The sequence below is a fragment of the Carettochelys insculpta genome, chromosome 21 (genome assembly GCF_033958435.1).
Source record: "Carettochelys insculpta isolate YL-2023 chromosome 21, ASM3395843v1, whole genome shotgun sequence".
Classification (NCBI taxonomy): domain Eukaryota; kingdom Metazoa; phylum Chordata; order Testudines; family Carettochelyidae; genus Carettochelys; species Carettochelys insculpta.
The window spans coordinates 25,758,595-25,782,915 of record NC_134157.1 but is presented as its reverse complement, the minus strand read 5'-3'; the positions used below and the strand labels follow the sequence as shown (position 1 = coordinate 25,782,915).

Genomic DNA, 24,321 nt, shown 5'->3' with positions numbered 1-24,321 from the left:
ACTCTGGGGTTCTTCCACATGAGGGTAGAATCATAGCATTGGAAGAGACCTCAGAAGGTCATCAAGTCCAAACCCTCTGTTCAAAGCAAGACTAATCCCAACTAAATGATCCCAGCCAGGGCTTTGTCAAGCTGGGACTTTAGGGATGGAGATTCCATTATCTCTTTAGGTAATGGATTCCAGTGCTTCACCAAACTCAGTGAAACAGTTTTTCCTCATATCCAACCTAGACCCTCCCCAGTACAACTAGAGACAATTGTTCCTCATTCTGTCATCTCTCACCACAGAAAACAGCCACTCTCCATCCTCCGTGTTACCCCTGTTCAGGTAGCTGAATGCTGCTATTAAATCCCCTCCTCCCTCTGACCACTCTTCTCTCCTGTAGACAAAATAAGCCTAAATCCCTCATCTTCTCCTCATAAGTCATGTGCTTCAGCCCCCTAAATATTTGTGTTGTCCTCTCCTGGATTCTCTCCAAAGTCTCCCCATCCTTTATGTAATGTGGGGCCCAGAAACAGACACAATATTCCAGATGTGGCCATACCAGCGCTGAATAAAAGGGAATAATCACCTACCTCGAACTGCTGGCAATACTCTCACTCATTTAAAAAAAAAAAAAAACAAAAAAAAAAAAAACACCCCACACAGAAAAAGAAGAGCTGGCACTCAGCTGGCTCCCCGAAGCAATGCTACCACGGACACCCCACTCCCTGACGAGGGTCCCCATGGCTGGGGCTGCTGGCAGGGTTCCCCACCACAGAGCTGCTGGGGCCGCTAAGCAAGGCTTGGTGCCCCAGCTAGCTTCCCACTATGGGGCTGCTGGGAACCAACCAGCTGGGGTCCCTGTGGTTGTGGCTGTAGGTGAAGCTCTGTGCACCAGCCAGCTCCCCACCACAAGACCGGCAGTGTACACCCTATCCTCCTCCTCCCTCTCCCCTGGTTGGGGTTCACATAGTTGAGGCTACAGATATACAAAAAAGAGACTGTTCCTACTAACACACCTCAATATGCCATTAGCTTTCTTAGCTACAAGGCCACATTGACGACTCACGTCCAGGTTCTTATCCACTGTAATTCCAAGGTCCTTTTCTGCAGAGCTGCTGCTTCGGCAGTCGGTCCCCAACCTGTAGCAGCCTTTGGGATTCTTATACCTTCAGTGCAGGACTCTGCACTTGTCCTTGTTAAATCTCAGATTTCTTTTGGCCCAGTCTTCCAAATTGTATACATGTCTCTGACCCTATCCCTACCTTCCAGCATAGCTCTCTCTCCTCCTAGTTTAGTATCATCTGCAAACTTCCTAAACATGCAATCCATCCCTGTATCCAGGTCATTAATTAAGATGTTGAACAAAAACAACCTCAGGACCAACCCTTTGAGGGACACCGTTTAACACCAATTGTCAACCAGAAATTGAGCTGTGATTACAACCCTCTGAGCCCGATGATCTAAGCAGCCTTCTATCCACCTTACAGTCCATTTATCCAATCCATACTTCTTTAACTTACTGTGAAGAATACTGCAAGAGATGGTATCAAAAGCTTTGTTAAAGTCCATGTATGTCACATCCATTGCCTTTCCCATATCCATAGAGCCAGTTATTTCATCATAGAAGACCATCAGGTTGCTGGAGCAGGATTTGCCTTTGGTGAATGCATGTTGACTATTCGTGATCACTTTCCTCTCTTCCAAGCACTTCAAAATGGATTCCTTGAAGATCCCCTCTCTGGTTTTCCAGGGACTGAGGAGTGGCTGAGGGGTCTGCAGTTCCTCAGATTCTCTTTCTTCCCTTTTTTAAAGATGGATATGACATTTGCCAGAACCTCCCCAGAACACCAAGGATTTTCAAAGATAATGGTCAGTGGTTGGCAACCAAAATAGTAAGAAGAGCCATTTTTTCCAATTGGGTAAAAATCTCAATAATTCAAGAGCTGCAATGCACGTGAATCCCAACTATATTTAATAAAGAACGTTAAACCCTACCTTTGGTACCCCTATTTTAAGAACAGCACACACACAATGATTTGTAATATGATACGTTTACTGCAGGACTTCCACAAACTTTTTACGTCTTCTGTTCCCTCACACTTTACGTGTGTGTTTGTGCCACAGTCTTCCTGATTTGCACTTGTGAACCTTCTCCCTTTCTGGAGGATGCTAGGCGGAATTATCAGATATTTTGAGATCACATGTCATTGGCTATTTAGAGAGGAGTTTATTTTGGGGCTTTTAGACATTCACTGTTTATTGAAAAGTCAGGAGGGTTCCCTGCCCCCTGCCTCCACCCCCAAATTTTGCAATTATAGTATCAAGAGCCACAAAGAAGTCTTAAAGAGCTGCATGTGGTCCTGGAGCTGCAGGTTGCGCAACCCTGATAATGGCCAATGGCTCTGCAACTCACCCTCAGCACCTTCAGGGATCCTTTACATCTGGCCCCATGAATTTGTGTACATCCAGGTTTTCTAATTAGCTTTTAATCTGTTCTTTCCCCACTGAGCACTAGCTAGTTACTATGACCACCACATATTGTGCTGTCTAGTTCAGCAGTCAGGGAGCTGACCTCGTCTGTGAAGACAGTGGCAAAACAATCATTGAATATTTCAGGTTTTCCCCACATCATCTGTCACTAGGTTAATTTCCCCCTTCAGAAATAGCCCCTTACCTTCCCTGACCATTTTCTAACTACTAATGTGTCTATGGAAACCTTTTTGGTTACCTTTCACATCCCTAGTAGCTGCAACTGCAATTTGGCCTTCCTGACTATACCTCTGATGTCTACATGACACTGCTTTCGGCAAGACGACTGTGTTTAGAGAACATGCTGGGTCAACAAAGCCTTGTCACTAAAACAGATTCTGGGAACACTTTATTTTCACTTTTGTCAACAAAAATACTTACACCCCCAATGAAGGGATTACACTTTGTCAACAGGAGAGTGCTTCTGCTGACAAAGCAATCGTCACATTTTCACTGGCTGCAGCAAAACTTTGTCCTTTACAGTGGATTTTTTTTAAGTACCCATGAACCACAAAAGTTTTGCATGTTGAATAGTAACAGAGAGGGAGCCGTGCTAGTCTATACACTATCAAAACAAAAAGCAGTCAAGTAGCACTTTAAAGACTAGCAAAATAGTTTATTAGGTGAGCTTTCGTGGGACAGACCCACTTCTTCAGACCATAGCAAGACCAGAACAGACTCGATATTTAAGGCACAGAGAACCAAAAACAGTAATCAAGGAGGACAAATCAGAAAAAAAATGACCAAGGTAAGCAAATCAGAGAGTCCTAATAAACTATTTTGCTAGTCTTTAAAGTGCTACTTGACTGCTTTTTTTTTTTTTTTTTTTTTTAAAAGGTATGTGTAAAGAATTTTAAAAGGTAAATTCTTTTAAAAGAATTTTTGCATTGTTCTTCAAAGGGAAGCAGCCAAGCTGGCTTTTATATTCAAATTCGGCACATTAACACATGGTTTAAACTGGGACCGGAACTTTCTGAGTCACTATAGGGGCTTGTCTGCATACTTGGCTTAATCTAATTCTTGATCTCCCCCCACAGCCCCTCCACTCTCTGATTTGCTCACCTCGATTATCTTTTTCTGATTTGTCCTCCTTGCTTACTGTTTTTGGTTCTGTGCCTTAAATATTGAGTCTGTTCTGGTCTGGCTATGGTCTGAAGAAGTGGGTCTGTCCCACGAAAGCTCACCTAATAAACTATTTTGCTAGTCTTTAAAGTGCCACTTGACTGCTTTTTGTTTTGATAGTGTATAGACTAGCACGGCTTCCTCTCTGTTACTCTTCGTAGTCACTAAGTTTGCCACAATGGGCAAGTCTACACTATAGGAGAAGATCAAATTAAGGTAGGCAATTTCATCTAAGTTATTGTATAGCTAAAGTTAATGTACCTTAATAGGTCAACAGAAGCACACTTCTCACACTCCTAACCCAGGGCAGGAGTACTGAAGCCTACAGGGGTGCCCTGTAAATGCTATTTAGCAGACCCCAGGTAGGCAGGCTAAACAGAACTCCAGAAAACCACCGCAGGGTCATGTTTCTCATAGCCTAGATGTACCCTAAACTTCAGGAGTTGCAGGAATGCAATATATTTAAACAAACTGTATTATCTGAGGGCTGCTAGTTTGTTCTGGGAGAGCTAGATCAAAACTAAAAATAAGGAAAAGAATACAGACTAACACGGCTACCCCTCTGTTACTAAAACCAGGGAAAAGAACTCAGACACAGCTGAAGAGTCCAAAAAGAGCCTAGTCAGGGGCAGGTGCTCCAAAACCAGGTAGGCTGGAGCGAGCCAAGGCTGCAGACAGATTTCCCTGGGAACAGCGCAGCACACCCGGCGTAGCGGCAAAGCACCAGCCGGAATCCCAGTGCTGTAACTGACAACGGCAAGGACACTTACCTCAGGAAGTCAGCCCGCCCTGGGGAGCGCTCCGCAGGCAGCAGCCGCCCCACGCCCGGCTCCCTGGAACCCAGCAGCGGCTGGGATTCTTCTGCAGCCATTTCGCTCCTCCGTGCGCACTCTCCTCCCCGGCAGGGGCAGCTCGGCGGACACAAGTAGCAAGGGAGGCGCTAGACTCTACAGCACCAGCGAGGGAGACCCCCAGCAGCCTTGGCCGGGGGCTATGGGCTCACCAGCCGCAGACCAGGACTCGTCATGCGCACAGGGGGTGCTTAGCACTACCTCGAGCAGGAGCAGCCACCCAACTGCAGGGCCCGTTGGTTCCCCCTACCGCCCTCCGTTTCCGAGGTGTCTCAGGCGGGCAGAGCTAACGCGCTCTACGGCTCGGTCACCCGACAGTTCAAGTGTTCCCCTCACGGACGCTCCTTTAGCGCTGGGGGCGGGCACCAGAAATACGCCGAGGCAGCCTATAATGACGTAGAGCGTGCGCGCCGGAAGCTGGGCCGAGGCTGTGCCTGCAGTGGGCACTGTGAGGCTGCAGGTGCGACCCTTAGGGGAGAGAGGAGCTAGATCCGGCTCGCCCTGCAGCGGGTGCGTAAGGCAGGGCGCGGCTGTGGCGACCGGGCCTGTTTGGCGGACTCAGGAGATATGGCTGTAGCGGGTTCCAAGCACCGGGCGGGCTCCGGACAGCTGAGCGAGCCGCGGCTGCTGCCTGCGGAGAAACGCCGCGCGCGTGATGCCTACCTGAGGTGAGTGGTCCTAGGTCCCGCCAGCGCGCTACGAACGTGGCGCTGGCGAGCTGGCTGCTGCCCGCGCAACCTGCAGGGTCACCGGGCCCGGCCGGCTTGGGAGCCAGGCTCCAGCCTGCCTGTGCTGGCATCTTGCCGCACCTGGGACCACATCAGCCTTTTAACAAAGGGCTGCGGCTTTATGGAGGTCAGCCTCAGCAAGGCTTTTAAGACGCGGCCTCAAGTTTAGACAGACAAGTGGTCAGGAAGCACCTGACTGGGTCTGGTCTGTGTTGGGCAAACGCTGCACTTCACAGATTATTAACACTGTGAATAAAAGCAATAGCCTGTTAAGTTAGCTGCTTAACAAAACGAGTAATGAAACAAATGCTGCTGGAAAACTCAGAACAATTTTTGCAAGTACATTTTAAGCTTTTTTGTTCTTAATCACTACTAGTTGGAAACCAAAACAAATTTTGCTTAAAAATAAATGGAATCGGTCCATGTAAAAACAAAAAAGCAGTCATGTAGCACTTTAAAGACTAACAAAATAATTTATCAGGTGATGAGCTTCCGTGGGACAGATCTGATAAATTATTTTGTCCCATGAAAGCTCATCACCTGATGAACTATTTTGTTAGTCTTTAAAGTGCTACATGACTGCTTTTTTGTTTTGATAGAATACAGACTAACATGGCTATCTCTCTGTCACTTGGTCCCTGGAAGAATGACTACTAGCTCTAGCTGTTGTATAAATACACCAAACAAGAATCAGAGATTTTAAGAATCTGATACATGCTTTGCATGGAAAACCCTTCACCAGAGTGCAAGATGGGAGTAACTAAGAGAAATTAACAAAACCCATTTTAAACTGTAGTCAGGATCTCAACTGTCTTTCCATAAAACTTCTATTAATTAAATGAATACTTTACTTATGAGTACTCACTAAAACGAGGGACATGCACCTACTTTTGTTCGCAGACGAGCAAACTCCCCCCTGCTAATATGAGCCTTACCCCCCCCCACCTTGCAGTCCCAGCGCATCTCAGCCTGATCCCCCTGGCCCTGCAGACCCAACCTGCAGCAGCCTGAACCCCCTGCCGGTCCCACAGACCCAACCTGCTGCAGCCTTAAACCCCACCCCCTGGCCTGCCCTGCAGCCCAAAACCCTGCTGGCCTCACAGACAACCTCCCATGGCGTTAATCTCCCCTGCCGCCCCATGCACCTAATCTGCAGCAGCCTTAATCCCCCTCCCTGCCCCACAGACCCAGCCTGCAGCAGCCTGAATCCCAAACCACGGACCCAACCCCACTGTAGCCTTAACACCCCTGCCTGCCCCACGGACCCAGCCCGCCACTAGGTTTTAATCCTCCCTCACGCTCGTAGCCCTGAACTGCCCCCAGCCTTTAACCCGCTCTAACCCCTCTCGCAACCCAAACTTCACTTACCTTTCAAAAGCAGCACCACATGCTGCCACTCCTTCACTGAATTATGAGCACTTGGAACAAATCAGACTTTTACATGCATTTTAATGGGAATTTAGTGTCCCTCTTACGAGTTTTCACCTACGAGCAGAAAATTGGGAACCAATTGTGCTCATATAGCAAGGGATGAATGTACTAATCCTGAGGGAAGTAAATTCTTGGTATCAGTAGGTGAATGTGCCAGTAAAACAAGTTGCTTGTCACATAATTTTGCAGTTTCTTTGGTATTGTTTATGTTTGGGAAAATTCTGAATATTTTATTGCACCAGTGCTATCAATAGTGGAAACTGTGCTGTATACTGAACAGATTTACACAGTATTAAGAGCTTGTTCTCTGTGTATACGGTAACCTCTACTGTTCGTAGCACTAATGCTGAAAAAGCTACAATTTCCTAGCATGGAGGAAACTATGGCTAGATAGTGTGCAGATCATTGTAGTGTCTTCATAAGACTTCACGGCTGTTCTTTATCCTTCCTCCTTGCAATGCTTTTAGGACATCTTCCTTTAGCATACTTTGCTATTAAAGATGAATTTATTATAGAGCCTTACAGTCTTAATTTAATGCCTTTTCATTACCTTAGCTTTTGATTTCTACAGATGAGCTCCAGCTAACTATCCAATAGGTTAACTGGTGTAAGGGACTAGTGAGAGACTTTTTGAAAGAATAACCCATGGTGATTTTAGTGAACTCAATGAAGGGTTGCTGATTTGTCTAGCTCTGTAAGAATCTGTGCCTTTTGGAGGCTGCGCATATTATCTCATATACTTCAGTTTTGGTATTGTGTTAGCCTTCCTGAACACACAGAGTTAAGTCAAAGGAAGCTGTAAGGGGGAAGCTCACAGGAAAAGAAACTATGGTAGAAAGGCTTGAAATATACAGCTTCAAAAGGGATTAAGTAACAGTGGCTGAACCATTAATTGGGAAGAAGCTACTTACCTCGCTCCATCCAAACTAGAAGGGTTTACTCTTCCCCATGCTAAACCCAGGACCAAAAGAGGATACCATACCATTGCAGAACCCCATGCCTGGAAAAGGGAGTTGGTTGAGCAAGTTGCCAGGGATCATCAGTGAGAACTGACAGGTATGCAAGAAGAGAGAAACTGCAAGAGAACATCTGATTTTCCCAACTCAAAAGACAGAGCTAACTGATCTAGATACATAAAACCAAAGTTGTCAAGGAAGGATTAAGGAGTAGGTAAGGGGGAATATCCATATAGATTTTTATGGGTTTTTCTTCTTGGTCTGTGTGCTTTGTGCTGTTGCATGAATAAGTGTTTTGAATAGGTAGTTTTTGTATTCCCTTTAATTAGTTGCTGTCATGGGTTTCTGGAGTGAAGAGGCTTACAAATGTCAGACTCAGCAGGGCCTGTTGCATTATATACACATTAAGAAACAGAGTAGCTTCTATCTAGAGATCCAGTCCCATGGTAGTTAAATAGCATGGTTCTACTTGAGAGGTAAAGGTGTAGTGAAGTCTATACTCAAAGGACTAAAAGAATCTAAAGCACTATTTTCCCTGTAAAACATGACACTAGTCCTTAATAACAGAGAAACATTGTTAATATGGACAAATACATTTCCTACAGCTACTGAATCTACTTTACGTATGCCTTATATTTATCTATTGAATGAATGCAGGAAAGTACCTTTGAACACAGAATTACATTATCAATATGTGATGTTGAGTATGCTGATAAAGACATGATTAAACTTGAGAAATGTTTGTTGATTTTTTTTTTAAACAGAACTAACACAATATTTTGATGTACCACAGGTAAATTTTTCCATAACCTTATGGAGAAGAAGGACTTTGAAGCATGGCTTGATAACACTTCTGTTACATTTCTTTCTCTGACTGACTTGCAGAAAAATGAAGCTCTGGATCACCTGATTAGCTTGAGTGGAGCTGTCCAGCTCAGGCATCTCTCCAATAATCTAGAGATTCTCCTTAAGCGGGACTTCCTCAAACTCCTTCCACTGGAACTCAGTTTTTATTTGTTAAAATGGCTTGATCCTCAGACCTTACTCACATGTTGCCTCGTGTCAAAGCAGTGGAATAAGGTTATAAGTGCCTGCACAGAGGTGTGGCAAACTGCTTGTAAGAACTTGGGATGGCAGATAGATGATTCTATTCAGGACCCCCTGCACTGGAAGAAGGTTTACTTGAAGGCTATTTTAAGAATGAAGCAACTGAAGGACCATGAAGCCTTTGAGACATCCTCGTTAATTGGACACAGTGCCAGAGTATATGCACTTTACTATAAAGATGGACTTCTTTGTACAGGTAGGAAGCCCACTAGCCTTGGAGTCTTAAGACACATTTCTCATCTTTGAACTTTTCCAGTTATTTAATCTGATTTAAATAAGTCTTGCTTTGCATCAGGGGAGAGGAAATATTTAAGACAAATGTGGAAAAGCCCAGTATCAGTCAAGGACAGGAGTGTACAATATGTTCACCACTTGTCACATGTGGTGACTAAGACCCTGTTTTGTGGTGAATACAGGGGTGGCCAACCTGTGGCTCTCCAGCTGCATGTGGCTCTCCTGAGAGCCACACGTGGGGAATGCTGTCTGCCCACTCAGCGCATGTGCCCCACCTCTTGGTGGGAGAAGTGCACTGCAGTTCTGGGAGCTCTGGTGAGTCGCAGGCATTGAATTAGAGCAGGGGAGGGCATTTATTTAGAGTGAGGGGGAGGAGGTGGGTGCTGGGAGTACCTTGCTCTCTAAAGTTTTTTGTAACACAATGTGGTGAATATGGAAACCTGACGACCAGAAGTGTAGGGATCTTTGACTTTCTATTGGACATCACTGGTCTAGGAATTTATGTCAGTTTAATGCTGTCAGCTATCTTGTTTTTAAATGGTAGGTTCAGATGACTTGTCTGCAAAGCTGTGGGATGTGAGCACAGGACAGTGCATATATGGTATCCAGACACATACTTGTGCTACAGTGACATTCGATGAGCAAAAGCTTATAACGGGATCCTTTGATAACACAGTAGCCTGTTGGGAATGGAGCTCAGGGGCCAAGACCCAACACTTCAGAGGGCACACAGGTGCAGGTATGTTGAGCTATTATTCAACTTTTAAGTCCACCAGACTAATCGTAAATTTGTCCCAGTCAAATTAGAAACAGAAATTAGAATTGGACAACTGAACAGCAGACAATGCTGTTTCTGCTGTTAGTTTAATGGTGTGAATTGTTTCTCATTTTTTTGAGGGGGAACTTGCCAGAAAAAAAAATTCTAAAAGTAGGCACATTGTCTGTGCCTTCTCCTTGGGTAAGCCCTAGGCTTAGGCATACCTTGGTCTGCAGGGAGGTGGAGTAGTATGGTTCTGGTAGTATAGTACTTGGTGTCTGCTCATTATAACATGGAGCATAAGTCACCAGGGCCACTTACATCCCACGCCAAGGCAGACTTTCAGAAGAGGGATGACGTAGGACCAGTGGATCTGAATATGCCATCCTTAGTAAACCCTTATGTGTGTCTTCCTCTGGAAGAGGTTATAGCAGATGTGACAGGCTGCAGTAGTTCCTGCAGAGCCACACTCTGAAGGGAGAACTCTCTCCCCAGTCCTCTTTCAAGTCTGCTTCATCTATAGCTTGGTGATTTGGACTGATTGCTGGGTCCACAATGTGCCCATTTGAGATGGAAAGATATCTGGAATTTACTAGTTCTGTTGTGTAAACATCCCCAGTTAGAAATTCATCTTGCACCCAGGACAGGAGGCTGCTCAACAGAACAGCTGAGGCTTTAAATGTAGTAATTTTCTTTTTGGATGGGTTAAGGCTTTTCAGAACTAAGGTATTTAAAACAATTACTTTTGGAATTACCAGTTCAAAAATACCTCTTAATTGAGCTACTGTGCTAATTTCATGCAGAACCACCATTAGCCTTGGGATCTAAGCTTTAAGGGGTGGAAATAACAGATTCCAGTTTTAAAATTATCATTCAGTCTGTTTTGAACTAAGGCTGTAGATCAATTGTGAGTTAATTAACTCAAATTAATTGTGATTTTAAAAAATAATTGCAATTAATGGCAGCTTTAATTGCACTGTTAAATAATATAATACAAATTGGCTTATTAAAACATTTGGATTTTGTTTTTTTTCAAATATTAATTTCAATTACAGCATAGAATTCTAAATGTACAGTGCTCCTCTTATTTTTATTAGAAGTGTGTGCATTGTAAAAATTAAATATTTTTTCAATTCACCTCATCAAAGTATTGTAGTGCAACCTCTATAATAGAAATGGCAACTTATAAATGTAGATTTCTGCAACATAGCTGCACTCAAACAGAAGTGTTAAACTTTAGAGCCTACAAATTCACTAAGTCCTTCTACTTATTCATCCAATTGCAAAGAAAAACAAGTATGTATACATTGATGGGCAATAATGCTGCCCCCTTCTTATTTATAATATCACTTGAAAGTGAGAACAGAAAGCTTTCATGGCACTTTTGTGGCCAGCATTGCAAAGTATTTATGTGCCAGATATGCTAAACATTCCATATGCCCTTTCATGCTTCAGCCACCATTCCAGAGGACATACTTCCATGCTGATGATGCTCATTAAAGAAATAATGTGTTAATTAAATTTGACTGAACTCTTAGCAGGAGACTTGTATGTCTCCTGCTCTGTTTTTATTCTCATTGTGGACATATATAATGTTTTAGCATGACCCAGCCCATGCTGTTCTTTTTAAGAACATTTTCACTGCAGCTATGAGAAAACGCAAAGATGTTACAACTGAAATTTCTAAGGCAGTTGCAGCACTAGACCTGAGATTTAAGAATCTGAAGTGTCTTCTAAACTCTGAAAGGGATGGGGTATGGAGCATACTTTCAGCTGTCTTAAAAGAGCAACAATCTGCAGAAATTACAGTACCCAAACCACCAAAAAGGGAAATCAGTTTTCGGCTGGTGACATCTTAATCACATGATGAAAATGAATGTGCATCAGTCTGCACTGCTTTAGATTGCTGTTGAGCAGAACCCATCATCAGCATGGACATATCCTCTGATATGGTATGAATCTTTAGTGTATCTGAGACGTAAATATCTTGCAATACCAGCTACAACAGTGCCATGTGAATGCCTTTTTTGACTTTCAAGGGACACTGAAACAAGAAGTAGGCAGCATTATTTCCCATAAGTTCAACTTCCATGACATTGTACTATAGTACTTGTAAGGAGGGGATTAAAAATACAAAATCATTTTTACAGTTCAAATTTGTAATATATTAATATACAAATATTTGTAATAAAGAGCACACTGTACACAGTTGTGATGTAATTAAAATCAATATATTTGAAAATGTTGAAGACACCCATAATATTGAAATAAATAGTATTCTGCTATTATCAATGTGATCAGTAACGGTTTTCTTGGCAACCCTAGTTTGAGCCATTAGAACCTTTGAAGACTGAGGTTATTACTTTTGGCCTGGTAACCCTTGTCTCAGATGAGAATACATGCTGGATGTGCTGCTATTTAATTTAAAATCCTTCTTGTTTATAGTTTTTAGTGTGGACTACAGTGATGAACTTGATGTTCTGGTCAGTGGTTCTGCAGACTTCACTGTGAAAGTGTGGGCCTTGTCAACAGGAATGTGCCTGAATACACTTACTGGACACACTGAGTGGGTCACGAAGGTAGGATTGTATTGATGTGGTGAAATCTTGTCTTGGAAGATCATACAGGTTGAACCTCTCTAGTCTGGAACCCTCAGGACCTGACCCGTGCCAAGCATAAGAATTTGACAGACCATGGGAGGTTAATATTGTCTAGCTGTATTACCAACCCTTCTTACTTACTGGGCTCTTAGAAGACACTTAGGGATATATGAGCTAAATAACAGTACAGAACACTGAGCCAGGACTGATGGCTGTAAATAAACTTTATGGGACCACAGGAAACTTGGCCCACACCTATGATAACTAGTTGTTGGTCTAATTAAAATCATGCCGGATTACGGATGTTGCCAGGTGAGAGTGCTGCACTGTAGAGGTTCAAACTTTACTGGTGTGTATTTTACACACATTGAATATCTCCTCAAATGTTATGCATTCACTTGCAGCCATACAGGGGTGGGTGGTCAATAACCATCGGAGATAAGCAGCTGACATTGGGATTGGCAGCTGTGATTCATCAAAGAAAATTGCTGTTAAGATGTTACAAAATAATTTTTGGAAGAAGAGAGACAAAGTGGGCGAGGCAGTATCTTTTATTGGACCCATTGTTGCTGAGAGAGACAGGCTTCTGACACACAGAGCTCTTCAGGTCTGGGAAAGGTATTAAAAGTTATTACCTCACTCATCCATTTTTTGTAACATGCTGGGGTCAACACAGCTACAACTATATTTCACAGACGAGGCACTTACAAAAGCTGTAGCACAAATTATTAGCCCATTTACATCAAGATCTCCTATATCAAGTGAATAGGGTTTAGTGTGTTATTCCAGGAATGACTGATTGTACTAAAGCCAAGCCACTATGAAATGCATAAATACAATGGAAAAAAAAGTGCTGCTTGCTTGTAAAGTGCACAGTCAAAATAAAGGTGAACAGAGTTTTCTCAAATAAGGAAAGTGAAATGCTTAGTTCTTACCTTGTCAGGGAGATTTGATCCCAGTGAGTTGTCACCAGCAGGAACACAGTCTTTGTTTTTCAGGTTTCTTTTTGATTGAGTATTCTTCCTTAAGAGCCTGTGCCCCAAAGACACAATTATAGCAGAACTGCAAATGTATTTAAACCTCCATTACTCAAATTGTCAATAAGCCAGAGCAAAATTTACACTAGATTTGAATAGGTAATTTAATATTTTGCAAAATAGTGTACATCCCTTTAGGGAGCTTCAGACTTACTTAATTATTTCTTCAATTGCAGGTGGTTTTGCAAAAGTGTAAAGTTAAATCTCTTATGCATAGTCCTGGGGACTATATTCTCTTAAGTGCAGATAAGTATGAAATCAAGGTATGTACTGTGCCTATTTAAACGCGTAACACAGTGCAGAGAAGTGTAATACTTTCTGCATTTAGGGCATGCATTGGAGCTTTTAAGAACACACAAGCTGGGTGTGGGAATCTGTAAGTGAAGAGTTGTGTGTAAATGGGCCTTTGAAAGTTGGTATGCTTTTCTGTATGTTGTGTGTTGTGAACAAGACACGAGAACTCATTCTTCCGCTCTGCCCCATGCTGGTTAGGCCTCAGTTGGAGTATTGTGTCCAGTTCTGGGCACCGAATTTCAAGAAAGATGTGGAGAAATTGGAAAGGGTCCAGAAAAGAGCGACAAGAATGATCAAAGGATTGCAGAACATGACTTATGAAGAAAGAATGAAAGAATTGGGCTTGTTTAGTTTGGGGAAAAAAGAAGATTAAGCGGGGGACATGATAGCGGTTTTCAGGTATCTAAACTGGTGTCTTGAGGAGGAGTGAGAAAACTTGTTCTTTTTGGCCTCTGAGGATAGAACAAGAAGCAATGGGCTTAAACTGCAGCAAGGGAGATTTAGGTTGGACGTTAGGAAAAAGTTCCTAACTGTCAGGTTGGTCAAACACTGGAATAAATTGCCCAGGGAGGTTGTGGAACCTCAATCTCTGGAGATATTTAAGAACAGGTTAGATAAATGTCTAATCCATCCCTGATAGACAGTACTTGGTCCTGCCAGGAGGGTAGAGAGCTGGACTTGATGACCTCTCAAGGTCCCTTCCAATCCTTGCATTCTATAATTCTATATATGTTTTTTTAAGACTCAAGTGCCAGATACCTGTGTCTGCATTGAGTAGGTAGTCCTGGGTTTATAGTAAGGCCAAGTATTTTCAGCTTGTCTCAAGTGTACTCTTTTTTTAAACTCTCCTTCAGTAAGGATATGTATATAGAATCATAGGGCTGGAAGGGACCTCAGGAGATCATCTAGTCCAGCCCCATGCTTCAAGCAGGAGCAACCCCCACTAAGTCATCCCAGCCAGGACCTTGTCAAGCCAGGACTTAAAAACCTTTAGGGATGGAGAATCCACCACCTCTCTAGGCAACGCATTCCAGTGCTTCAACATCCTCCTGGTGAAGTAGATGTTCCTAATATCCAACCTACACCTCTCCCTCTTCAACTTCAGACCATTGCTCCCTTGTTCTATCTGACAGTACTAAGAACAGTTTCTCACCCTCCTCTTTAGAGCTCCCTTCAGGAAGTTGAAGGCTGCTATTAAATCGCCCCTCAGTCTTCTCTTCTGTAAACTTAAAGAAGCTGAAATCCCTCAGCCTATCCTCCTTGGGCATGTGCTCCAGCCCCTTAATCATTTTTGTTGCCCTCTGCTGAACCTGCTCCAACACATCCACATCCTTTTTATACTGGGGGGCCCAAAACTGGACACAGTATTCCAGATGTGGCCTCACCAGTGCTGAATAGAGGGGAAGTACCACTTCTCTAGATCTGCTCAAAATGCTCCTTCTAGTGCACCCTAGTATGCCATTAGCCTTCTTGGTTGTAAGGGCACACTGTTTACTCATATTCATGCTCTCATCCACTGTAACCCCTAGGTCCCTTTCCACTGTACTGCTGCTTAGCCAGTTGGTCTCCAGCCTATAACAATGCTTGGGATTCTTCTGTACCAAGCGCAGGACTCTACATTTCTCTGTGTTGAAACTGCATCAGATTCTTTTGGCCCAATCCTCCAGTTTATCTAGGTCACTCTGGAATCTCTCTCTACCCTCCAACGTATCTGCCTCTTCCCCTAGCTTGGTGTCATCTGCAAATTTGCTGAGGGTGCAATCCAGTTCCTCATCCAGGTGATTAATAAAGATATTGATCAACACTGACCCCAGAACCAAGCCTTGCGGCACTCCGGTTGAAACCAACTGCCGCCCAAATATTGAGAGACTGACCACTACCCATTGGGCCCAACCTTCAAGCCAGCTTTCTATCCATTTTATAGTCCATGCACCCAATCCATACTTCCTTATCTTATGGGCAGCTTATATGTTGGAAGGAGTTCTGATTTTAATAGTTTAGAGCTGCACAGTGTTTCTAAGGGTGTTTATTGGGACTCTTATTTCAGGGGTGAGCAGACTTTTTATGCTGGGCCCCACTTTTTGTTCCCTCCCACACCTGTCTAATTCAGTGGTTTCCAATCTTTTCAGTAACACAGCACACTTCAATGAGACAATTTCACAGCACACCCACTAGTTTAATGTTATCCAAACTGACAGAAATTAGAGCAATGTTTGTATGAGGAAAAAACAAACAAACAAACCCTCTTTCAGCACATTTAAGAAAATAAGTATGTAAAAACTTTATCAATCAGTATATAAATGTGAATATACATATATATAAAACAGTAAGCTACTTCAACGTTTTTAATTAGATGGATTAGCCTGAGACCTAGTAGTTGATTGTGATGGGCCCCACTTACGAAATTTCATGCCCTCCACTTTGTGCATCCCTGTATTAATTGTCTCATTGGGTAGAGAAAGTTAATATAGTTAAAAGGACTAACACAAGCTTTTGGTGAAACATTTGTTGTTGGTCTATGTGGTCTCTCTTCTTATTCACTTAATCTGTATGCAGGAGACTTTGTGTATTAACCAAAAGAGCCCCCTTTAGTACAAGTCTCCAGGCTTGAGTAAAGACACACTTTCAATACTATTTTTCTGTGAAACGAAAGCAAGAAAAATATGAGAACCACTAAATTCTTTCTGTAGTTACAAATTTCACTTCAAGAAATTGCCTGAAATTTTATACCTTACCTAAATTCAAAAGTTGTTGGTGGTACAGAATGACCACTGCATAAATATGTGCAAAGGAATTGCTCATTCCATGTTCATGTAGCAATTTACAGCTTGAGATGCTTAAGTCTTAAAATTTTTTTTTTAAATTGTAGATTTGGCCTATTGGAAGAGAAATAAACTGCAAATGCTTAAAAACCCTGTCTGTATCTGAAGATCGCAGCATCTCACTGCAGCCCAGACTGCACTTTGATGGTAAATACATCGTGTGCAGTTCAGCTCTAGGATTGTACCAGTGGGACTTTGCCAGCTATGATATTGTCAGGTAAATCTTTCTGTTTGAGACTAATGTTTGTGTGAAGGTTTACTGTCGAAACAAAAAAGCAGTAAAGTAGCACTTCAAAGACTAACAAAATAATTTATGAGGTGAGCTTTCATGGGACAGACCCACTTCTTCAGACCATAGCCATACCAGAACAGACTCAATATTTAAGGCATAGAGAACCAAAAATAGTAATCAAGGTTGACAAATCAGAAAAAAAAAGGGAGAATTCTCATGTTTCTCAACTAACATCATATGTGCCAACAAGGCCCAGATGCTTTGTATATTGGACAGACTTCAAAATGTCTTAGACAAAGAGTTAATGGGCACAAAACATTCATAAAAACACTCCTGATCCACAAACCGGTCAGCCGACATTTTAACGGAGTGGGCCATTCTGTTAATGACTTAAGAGTTTGCGTCTTACTGAAGAGGAATTTTCACACTACTTTGGAAAGAGAGGCTGCTGAACTGTCTCTTATATTCAAATTCGATACATTAACACGTGGTTTGAATAGGGATGCGAATATTCTGGGTCATTATAGGGGCTCTTTTGCATACTTGGCTTAATCTAATTCTTGACTCTCTTCCACACACCACCCCCCCGATTTGCTCACCTTGATAATTTTTTTTTTTCTGATTTGTCAATCTTGATGACTATTTTTGGTTCTCTATGCCTTTAAATATTGAGTCTGTTCTGGTATGGCTATGGTCTGAAGAAGTGGGTCCGTCCCACAAAAGGTCACCCAATAAATTTATTTTGTTAGTCTTTTAAGTGCTACTTTACTGCTTTTTTGTTTTGATAGTATATAGACTAGCACAGCTTTCTCTCTTTTACTGTTGAAGTTTTAAAAAAAAAATTCTGGTTCAAAAGTGCTATGGTGGACTTTTTGGAAACACCAGTAGAGAAAGCAGTGGCTGCATATCACACATGACCTTGATGTGAAAATGCTGTAGAAAGGTACACTCATCCCGCTGGCCCCACAGACCCAATCCACCATAGCCTGAACTGCCCCCACAGACCCAACCACCACAGCCTGACCCCCCCCCCCGCCCGCACCAGCCATGCAGAACCAATTTGTTGCAGCCTGAACCTCCACCTGCCCCATTGACCCAACCTGCAGCAACTTGAACCCCACCCCCCCGCCTGCCCCACGGACCCAACCCACTGCAGCCTTAATACCCTGCCCTCCTCATGGACCCAACCCGCTGCAGCCTTAACCTCCCCCACTTGCCCCGCCGACCCAACTCGCCACCAGGTTTTAACCCTCCCTTCTGCTGATGGCCCCAGACTGCCCCCAGCCTTTAACCCTCTCCAACCCCCCTCCCCCAAAGTTCACTTACCTTTCAAGAGCAGTGCCACATGCTGCCACTCCTTCACCGCATTAGGAGCACTTGGAACGAATCAGAGACTTACATGTGTTTTAATGGGAATTTAGTGACCCTCTTAGAATTTTCGCCTACAAGTAGAAAGTTGGAAACCAATTGTGCTCGTATAGCAAGGGATGAGTGTACTTGGATTTAATTTACCCACTTTCATCCTAACTGAACTTAATAGGCTTTACTGTGTCAGTTGTTGCACAATCAAATACTATGCTAATTTTATTCCCTGTAGGCTCGAATACCCACTTATGTCTGTGCTAGGAATATGACCGTAGTGCAACTTTTCATTCCAAATCACTGACTTTGCTGACTGCTGTTGTGTCAGTAAGAACCCGCAGTGGTGCACAGCTTGCTTGTGGAGGGAGAATCTCTCATTACTCTAGGGTGACCACATCTCAGAGCCATTTGGTAGGACACAAAGCAGCAGAAGGATCATTTCTCTGGTCAGAATGATAAGCTTGATATGCAACCTCAGAATGTATTGGAAGGAGTTAGTCAGTTGTCCTCCAAATAGTAGGTCAAGAGTGGTGGTGTTAAATTTTGTTTGGGCCTTACTCTTAACTGGATGCATAGTCCCAGAATACTCTTGGAAGTCAAGATCATAATTTCACAATAATAGAATTCATTATGAAAATACTGACAGATCTCTCCCTGAAGTGAGTAGTTTGAAGGATGCAAGGTCATTCAGTCAGCTTTGGCTCTAACCCCCATGAAAAGCATAATTTGTTACCTGCCTTTGGGTAGTTTTACATCTTAACCTGGCTTAAAAATATCTTTGCGGGGATTTGCTAATAAGAAGTGGACTTTGGGCAGCCTATTCTGGTGGTGGTAAAGGGGAGACCCTCCATGTAAGTGAGTAATTTCCTCTTAGGAACGCTGGGTAAAGCTTTCAGAAGTGCCTAAGGCCCACTGAATTCCAGTAAGACTTGGGCTTCCAGACTCAGACCCTAGGGTATGTAGGTATCTAGCTCATGATGAAGTCAGTGGTAGTTTAAGTATCTTTTGAGAAACTGGGCCCAAAGTCCTTGTCAAGTTTTGAAAATCTTATCCCCGTCTTTCAACTTGTCACTTGCATAAGAACACTTCAGCTTGAGGTCCTATTTAGAGCACTGGTTTGTTTGCTTTAAAGATTAAGGATTTGCTGATCATAGAAAATATTCTCTTCAAATGACATTGCTGCTTCATTGCTTTGTACAGTTTACTCTGTACTGATTGTTGTTTCAACACCATCCCATATATTTTTAGTCTTGTTCTATCTGCCTGCCTTGCTCCCTCAGCATCTCCCTTCTCCCTTGCCTGTAATTGTAATGGGCCCTCTTTCCATGCCTCTTTAGCTAATCTCTTCTCAACAAAACCCCATCCACATTTAAAAAAGAATCAACCAAAACCCATTGCACTAGCACGTTAGCTAAGCCATTTTACTGATAAATTTTTGCATGTTACTTTCCACAGTTTTTGTGTATCTTACTTATTTGCATTGAAAACTTTGAGATAATTAATCTCACTTGGTATGATGACTAGCACATTAAGGCTGTGACTGCTGCTAGGGCCCATAGGTCTAGTGTAAAACACATTGTTCCCTTTGTTTATTAATCAAAAAAGGCCTAAAAGTTCATCTTTCTATTAAAGCACAATTTATTTCTTTTAGCTTGGGTAGAGCCACTAGCATCCTCTTGTTTTTGCCTCTGATTTCCGACACTAAAAAAAATGTCAAGTTGTAGTCTTGCAGGGGAACACAAATAATTCTGTCTTAACAATAATTGACTCTTTCATGGTAATACAGTTGAAACACAACTGTGGTTACATTATAGGTAGACATTTCATTTCCAAGACTCACTGTTCTCCACCTCCAGTACCTAAGAGCATTTTAAAATATTGTACATGTTTCTAACAGACAGTATAAATGCTAGACTGAGGGCTGGGCATAGAACTGACTAATGAAACCTTGTTTTTAAAAAACAATAAAGCCTAACTGCCTTCCCTTCCCCTAAACAAAGTTGACAAGGGTATGTATATATTGGTCTAGCTTCCCAGTACTAGATGAGGGAAGTGCAAAAAATAAATAGCAAAGAGTCAGAAAATGAAATACTTTTTAGATAATTTTTGTTTAAAAATACTAGTAACAAGTGGAGTAACTGCACCTTGAAACAGTCACTTCTCAACAAAAGAGATTAATATAAATGGTTAGTCAACTTTTCAAATTAGATATTTGTAAGTAAGCTGCATTTTTGGCTTATGGTCACTAAGGAGTAATACATTCTTATGATCTTGCCAAAAAAATACTGAATTTTTGAGTTAGATGTATACCAACCTTTCTTCCCTTATTTTCAAATACAACTCTCAAGTGGCTTGTGCCTTCTTAAAAGTGACTTGAGCAACACATATTTCACAAATTCCTTAATTGGCTTTCTATAGGAATAACAATCTTTTTATAAACCTGAAAGTGCCCAAATTTAGCACCTATACTATTATAGTGATTTAATGCAGTCCTTCCTTGTGGAAGCTTAATATCAGATGTGTTTTTACTTCAGTCTTCAGCCATGAAGTTTTAAAAATGTGGAATTCTAGGCACAAAGCTAGAACTAACATTACAGCCCTGTATTAAGGCATATTGGCAAATCTTTAGGGAACTGCTCTCTACTGCTTCAATAAATCATTTTTTCCTTCAACTCAAAGTTCACTTCTCCATAGATACATAAGGGATGAAGTTTCATAAAAAGCAAGCTAGGTAATTATGTACAGTGATACCAATTCTGATTTAAATATTGTCTTGTCTTTCAGGGTCATCAAACCTCCTGATTTTGCAAACTTGTCTTTGCTTGGCTTTGGAGATACATTTGCCCTACTGTTTGACAACAAATACCTGCATATAATGGACTTGAGGACAGAAAAACTGATTAGCCGCTGGCCACTGCCAGAATATAGGAAGTCAAAGAGAGGTTCAAGCTTTTTGGCTGGTGAAATAGCTTGGCTAAATGGACTAGATGGCCAAAATGACATGGGCCTGGTTTTTGCCACCAGTATGCCAGACCACAGTATTCATTTGGTTTTGTGGAAGGAACATGGCTGAAGAGGTGGCAGGATATTCCCAAGTCTGCGACTGGAAACAGTGTGTCCATGTAAGAAGACTTTGCATGAACCAAAGTAGCACACCTAATGGTATCATCATGCAATGCACAATCATTTATCATTTGTTTTCTAGGGCATTTGGGAGAGATGATGGGCTTTGTTTTGATGTAACACAGCATAGCATGCTAACAATGTTTGCCACTGAATTTCATCTGTACTCTTACTTAAGGATACATATTTGGGTATTCGTGACAAAGTATAGATTAGAAAAGTTTAAAATCACTTTGATCAGTTAAGTGTAAAGTGAAATGGTGTTTGATATGAAAGACTTCTGCCATATGTCTTCTGGCTGAAGCAGAAGCTGAAGCTATTATCGTGTTATGATAAGCTTTTCTACATATGATTGGAAAGTGTTAATCAGTATGTGAAAAGTGCACCTGTGCACAACTACATGATTTCCTCACCCATCAGCTGCGTCAGGAACTTGGTTTCTCCTTAATGTAGCTTTAAACTCTTAGAACCTGAAGTCAAGGAATCAGTAAAGTTCTTTTGCCTCTATCAGAATATTTCTTTGACAGTGATAGCTTGTTTCTGTTTAAGTAGAAGACTGTGTTGATGTGACATTCCCTGGGCAGAGTCTTTGACATAAGCAGCATAAATAACTGCAGGATTTGAACTTGGAGAATTTGTGGGGAGTTTTTTTTTTCCACTGTTCAGTGCTGGAGTGGAGATGGCACAGAAATAAACAGAGCATACAACACAGTAAAATCAACCTGTTAATGTGCCATTGCATACACTGAACAAATATTTTGGACCATGTGTTGGGTCTTTCCTCAGGGACTGAACATGGAGTATTTATTTGCACAAAATTCTCCAACACTTCACATAGTATGGCTTCATTAGCATTGCATAACTGTCTTCTAGAGTTTGATTGTTGGAGTACAGTCCAATCCATACATTTAAGGGATGAGAACTTAAGCGCTAGGCAGCAGAATTTAGTTTGATTCATTTTGTGTCATGACATCTGCGGCTGTCCAGCATAGTAGTGTGCTAATGAATACAAGTAGCTGATAAATCTGGACTGGAGAATGGGGATGTTTATGAAAACAGGGTGTATTCACAAAGTTCAGGAGTTCTGAATGTGAAAGACTAGAACTAAACTAAGTCCATTGTACTCTTCTCTGACCAGCTTTACGAGGCAAGATTAATGTAGGGGGAGAAGACGTTTAGTAAATATTTTTAATATTCATGAAATATGCTGAAGCTGACTTTTATATTTAAAATCTGTATCTTATCATTTCCTGACTCGTGTGCTTTAGAACTGCATTTCTACATTTTGAAAATAAAATTTCCCCTGAATGGCTATTTTTATACCACCTCTGAATGTAAGGCTGCTTGAAGATTGACTGTCCTTTACCTTACACACTTCTGTCTCCCGTCACTGTAATTGCTAAACACTTCAATACACATAGATGTACCTCACCTCTTTGGTACGGTAGTACACAGATCACATGCTGGCTTGGCCACGTCCACAGGATCAATGATGGAAGGATTCCAAAAGACATCCTGTATGGTGAGCTAGCCTCTGGCAAAAGACCCCCCCGGACACCCCCAGTTGCACTACAAAGATGTCTGCAAGAGAGACCTCAGAGAGTTAGACATCGAGCTGGACAACGGGGAAGAACTAGCAGATGACCGCAGCAGATGGAGGCAGGGGTTACACAAGCGCCTTCAGAAGGGCGAGATGAAGATCAGACAGCTAGCAGAGGAGAAGCAAGCGCACAGAAAGCACAATAAGGACTTGACAGACACCCACTACATCTGCAAGAGATGCAGCAAGGACTGTCACTCTCGTGTGGGTCTTCATAGTCACAATAGACACTGTAAATGAAGTCCTCAATTGAAACTTTAAAGGGCGCGATCCATAGTCTATGCGGACTGAAGGATGCCTACTACTACTACTACTACACAGATCAGAAATGGAGGACCAGGGTCTCAGGTGTTTAAACACCTCCTTCCCAGCGATTTCAATCAGGGGTTACATATCTATATGTGGATAGTCACAGTGAGGTAGCTGTGTTAGTTTGTATCTTCACAAAACCAACAAGCAGTCATGTAGCATTTAAAGACTCGCAAAATAATTTATTAGGTGATGAACTTTCTTGGGGAAGACCCCACTTCTTCAAGTTGGGAAACAGAGCAGAAAGCAGTGCTGTAACTAGATAATTTTTTCACTAAAGGCAAGAATGTAAAATTGTGCCCCCTCACCTTGCAGGCTGTGCATGTCTCACATCATTGCCAGGTTTACCTCTTCCCTGACTGTAGAAGTGGCTTCCAGGGAGTGGTAGCTGTTAACTGGGCACCCAGGTCTGAAGGTGGTGCCCTTTCAGCAGCAGTGCAGAAGTAAGGGTGACAATACAATATCATGCCATGCCCTCTGTTAGTCTGGGTTGCTGCTAGCATTGGTTCTGCCTTCAGACCTGGACTCACACCTGCTGCTCTCCAGCTGCTCAGCTCTGAAGGCAACATTGCCACTAGCAGCAGTGTGGAAGGGTTGCTGTACTACAACATGAGTTTCCTGTAAGCTGGGCAGCTTCCCATTAAGCATTCCTCTGGGATTTAGAGCTGCAGTGGGGAGCAAGCTCTCTACCTAAGCCCTGAAGCAGCCAAGGCTGGCAGAGGGGCACCCTTCCCCACCAGCCACAGCTGGCAAGAGGGGAACCCCTCCTTGCCAGCTCCTGCAGAAATGTGCAGAGGTAAACCCAAGCCCCAAACCTTACCCCACCTAGCCCTGAGCACCTTCCTGTACCCTGAAGCCCAAACCCGTAGCCCAGATCTCATCCCCAAACTCCTTCTCTTGCACCCCAAACTCTGGATTTCAAGACTCACCCCAGTGCTTGAACTCTCCCAGGCACAGCCCTTGCTCCTAACCCTCTGCCACAACCTCAGAACCTCTTGACCTCACTCATGCCACATTAATTTTGTTATGTGCACCAATATGACAGTGTTAGATCAACCAGCAACTACATGTTGGAGGTGCACATAAAGAGAAGTCATTCTGCTTGGGATGGGTAAAGTTGCAGGGTGGGGGAGAACACTGAGTGCAACCATACTCTACAGTAACCATATGACACCTCTCTCCTAAACTTTTTGGTCACAACACTGTGAAATCTGAGGCAAAGACAGCTGAAAAAATGGAATT

At 42.6% G+C, this 24,321-nt stretch overlaps 2 protein-coding genes across 5 annotated transcripts in view; one reads left to right on the top strand and one right to left on the bottom strand.

Annotated features, from left to right (window-relative positions):
* The window catches only part of SLC2A8 (solute carrier family 2 member 8), a 58,637-nt gene that overhangs the window by 26,799 nt on the left and 7,517 nt on the right, over positions 1-24,321 (bottom strand). For 2 of the 3 annotated variants that reach the window (XM_075015097.1, XM_075015098.1), the window contains exon 1: positions 4,407-4,810. In XM_075015097.1, the coding sequence (XP_074871198.1) occupies positions 4,407-4,507 (101 nt within the window). In that variant the 5' untranslated portion in view covers positions 4,508-4,810. Of the gene's footprint in view, positions 1-4,406; positions 4,811-13,235; positions 13,333-24,321 lie in introns of those variants that run through there. The other variant, XM_075015099.1, reaches the window with a different exon arrangement.
* Positions 4,927-22,482, top strand: FBXW2 (F-box and WD repeat domain containing 2). 2 transcript variants are annotated; one of them, XM_075015100.1, is made up of 7 exons: positions 4,927-5,155; positions 8,396-8,905; positions 9,488-9,682; positions 12,146-12,279; positions 13,514-13,600; positions 16,501-16,670; positions 20,832-22,482. In XM_075015100.1, the coding sequence occupies exons 2-7, from the start codon at positions 8,416-8,418 to the stop codon at positions 21,118-21,120; spliced, it is 1,365 nt and encodes a 454-aa protein (XP_074871201.1). In that variant the 5' UTR covers positions 4,927-5,155; positions 8,396-8,415; the 3' UTR covers positions 21,121-22,482. The 2 variants fall into 2 exon arrangements, with proteins under 2 accessions (XP_074871201.1, XP_074871202.1); XM_075015101.1 differs by lacking the exon at positions 13,514-13,600.

Bases quoted from the DNA above. Each gene is read 5' to 3' on its own strand.
- FBXW2 (XM_075015100.1), top strand. From the start codon at position 8,416: ATGGAGAAGAAGGACTTTGAAGCATGGCTTGATAACACTTCTGTTACA. The intron at 8,906-9,487 runs GTAGGAAGCCCA...TTTAAATGGTAG, and splicing joins AGATGGACTTCTTTGTACAG to GTTCAGATGACTTGTCTGCA. The intron at 12,280-13,513 runs GTAGGATTGTAT...CTTCAATTGCAG, and splicing joins ACACTGAGTGGGTCACGAAG to GTGGTTTTGCAAAAGTGTAA.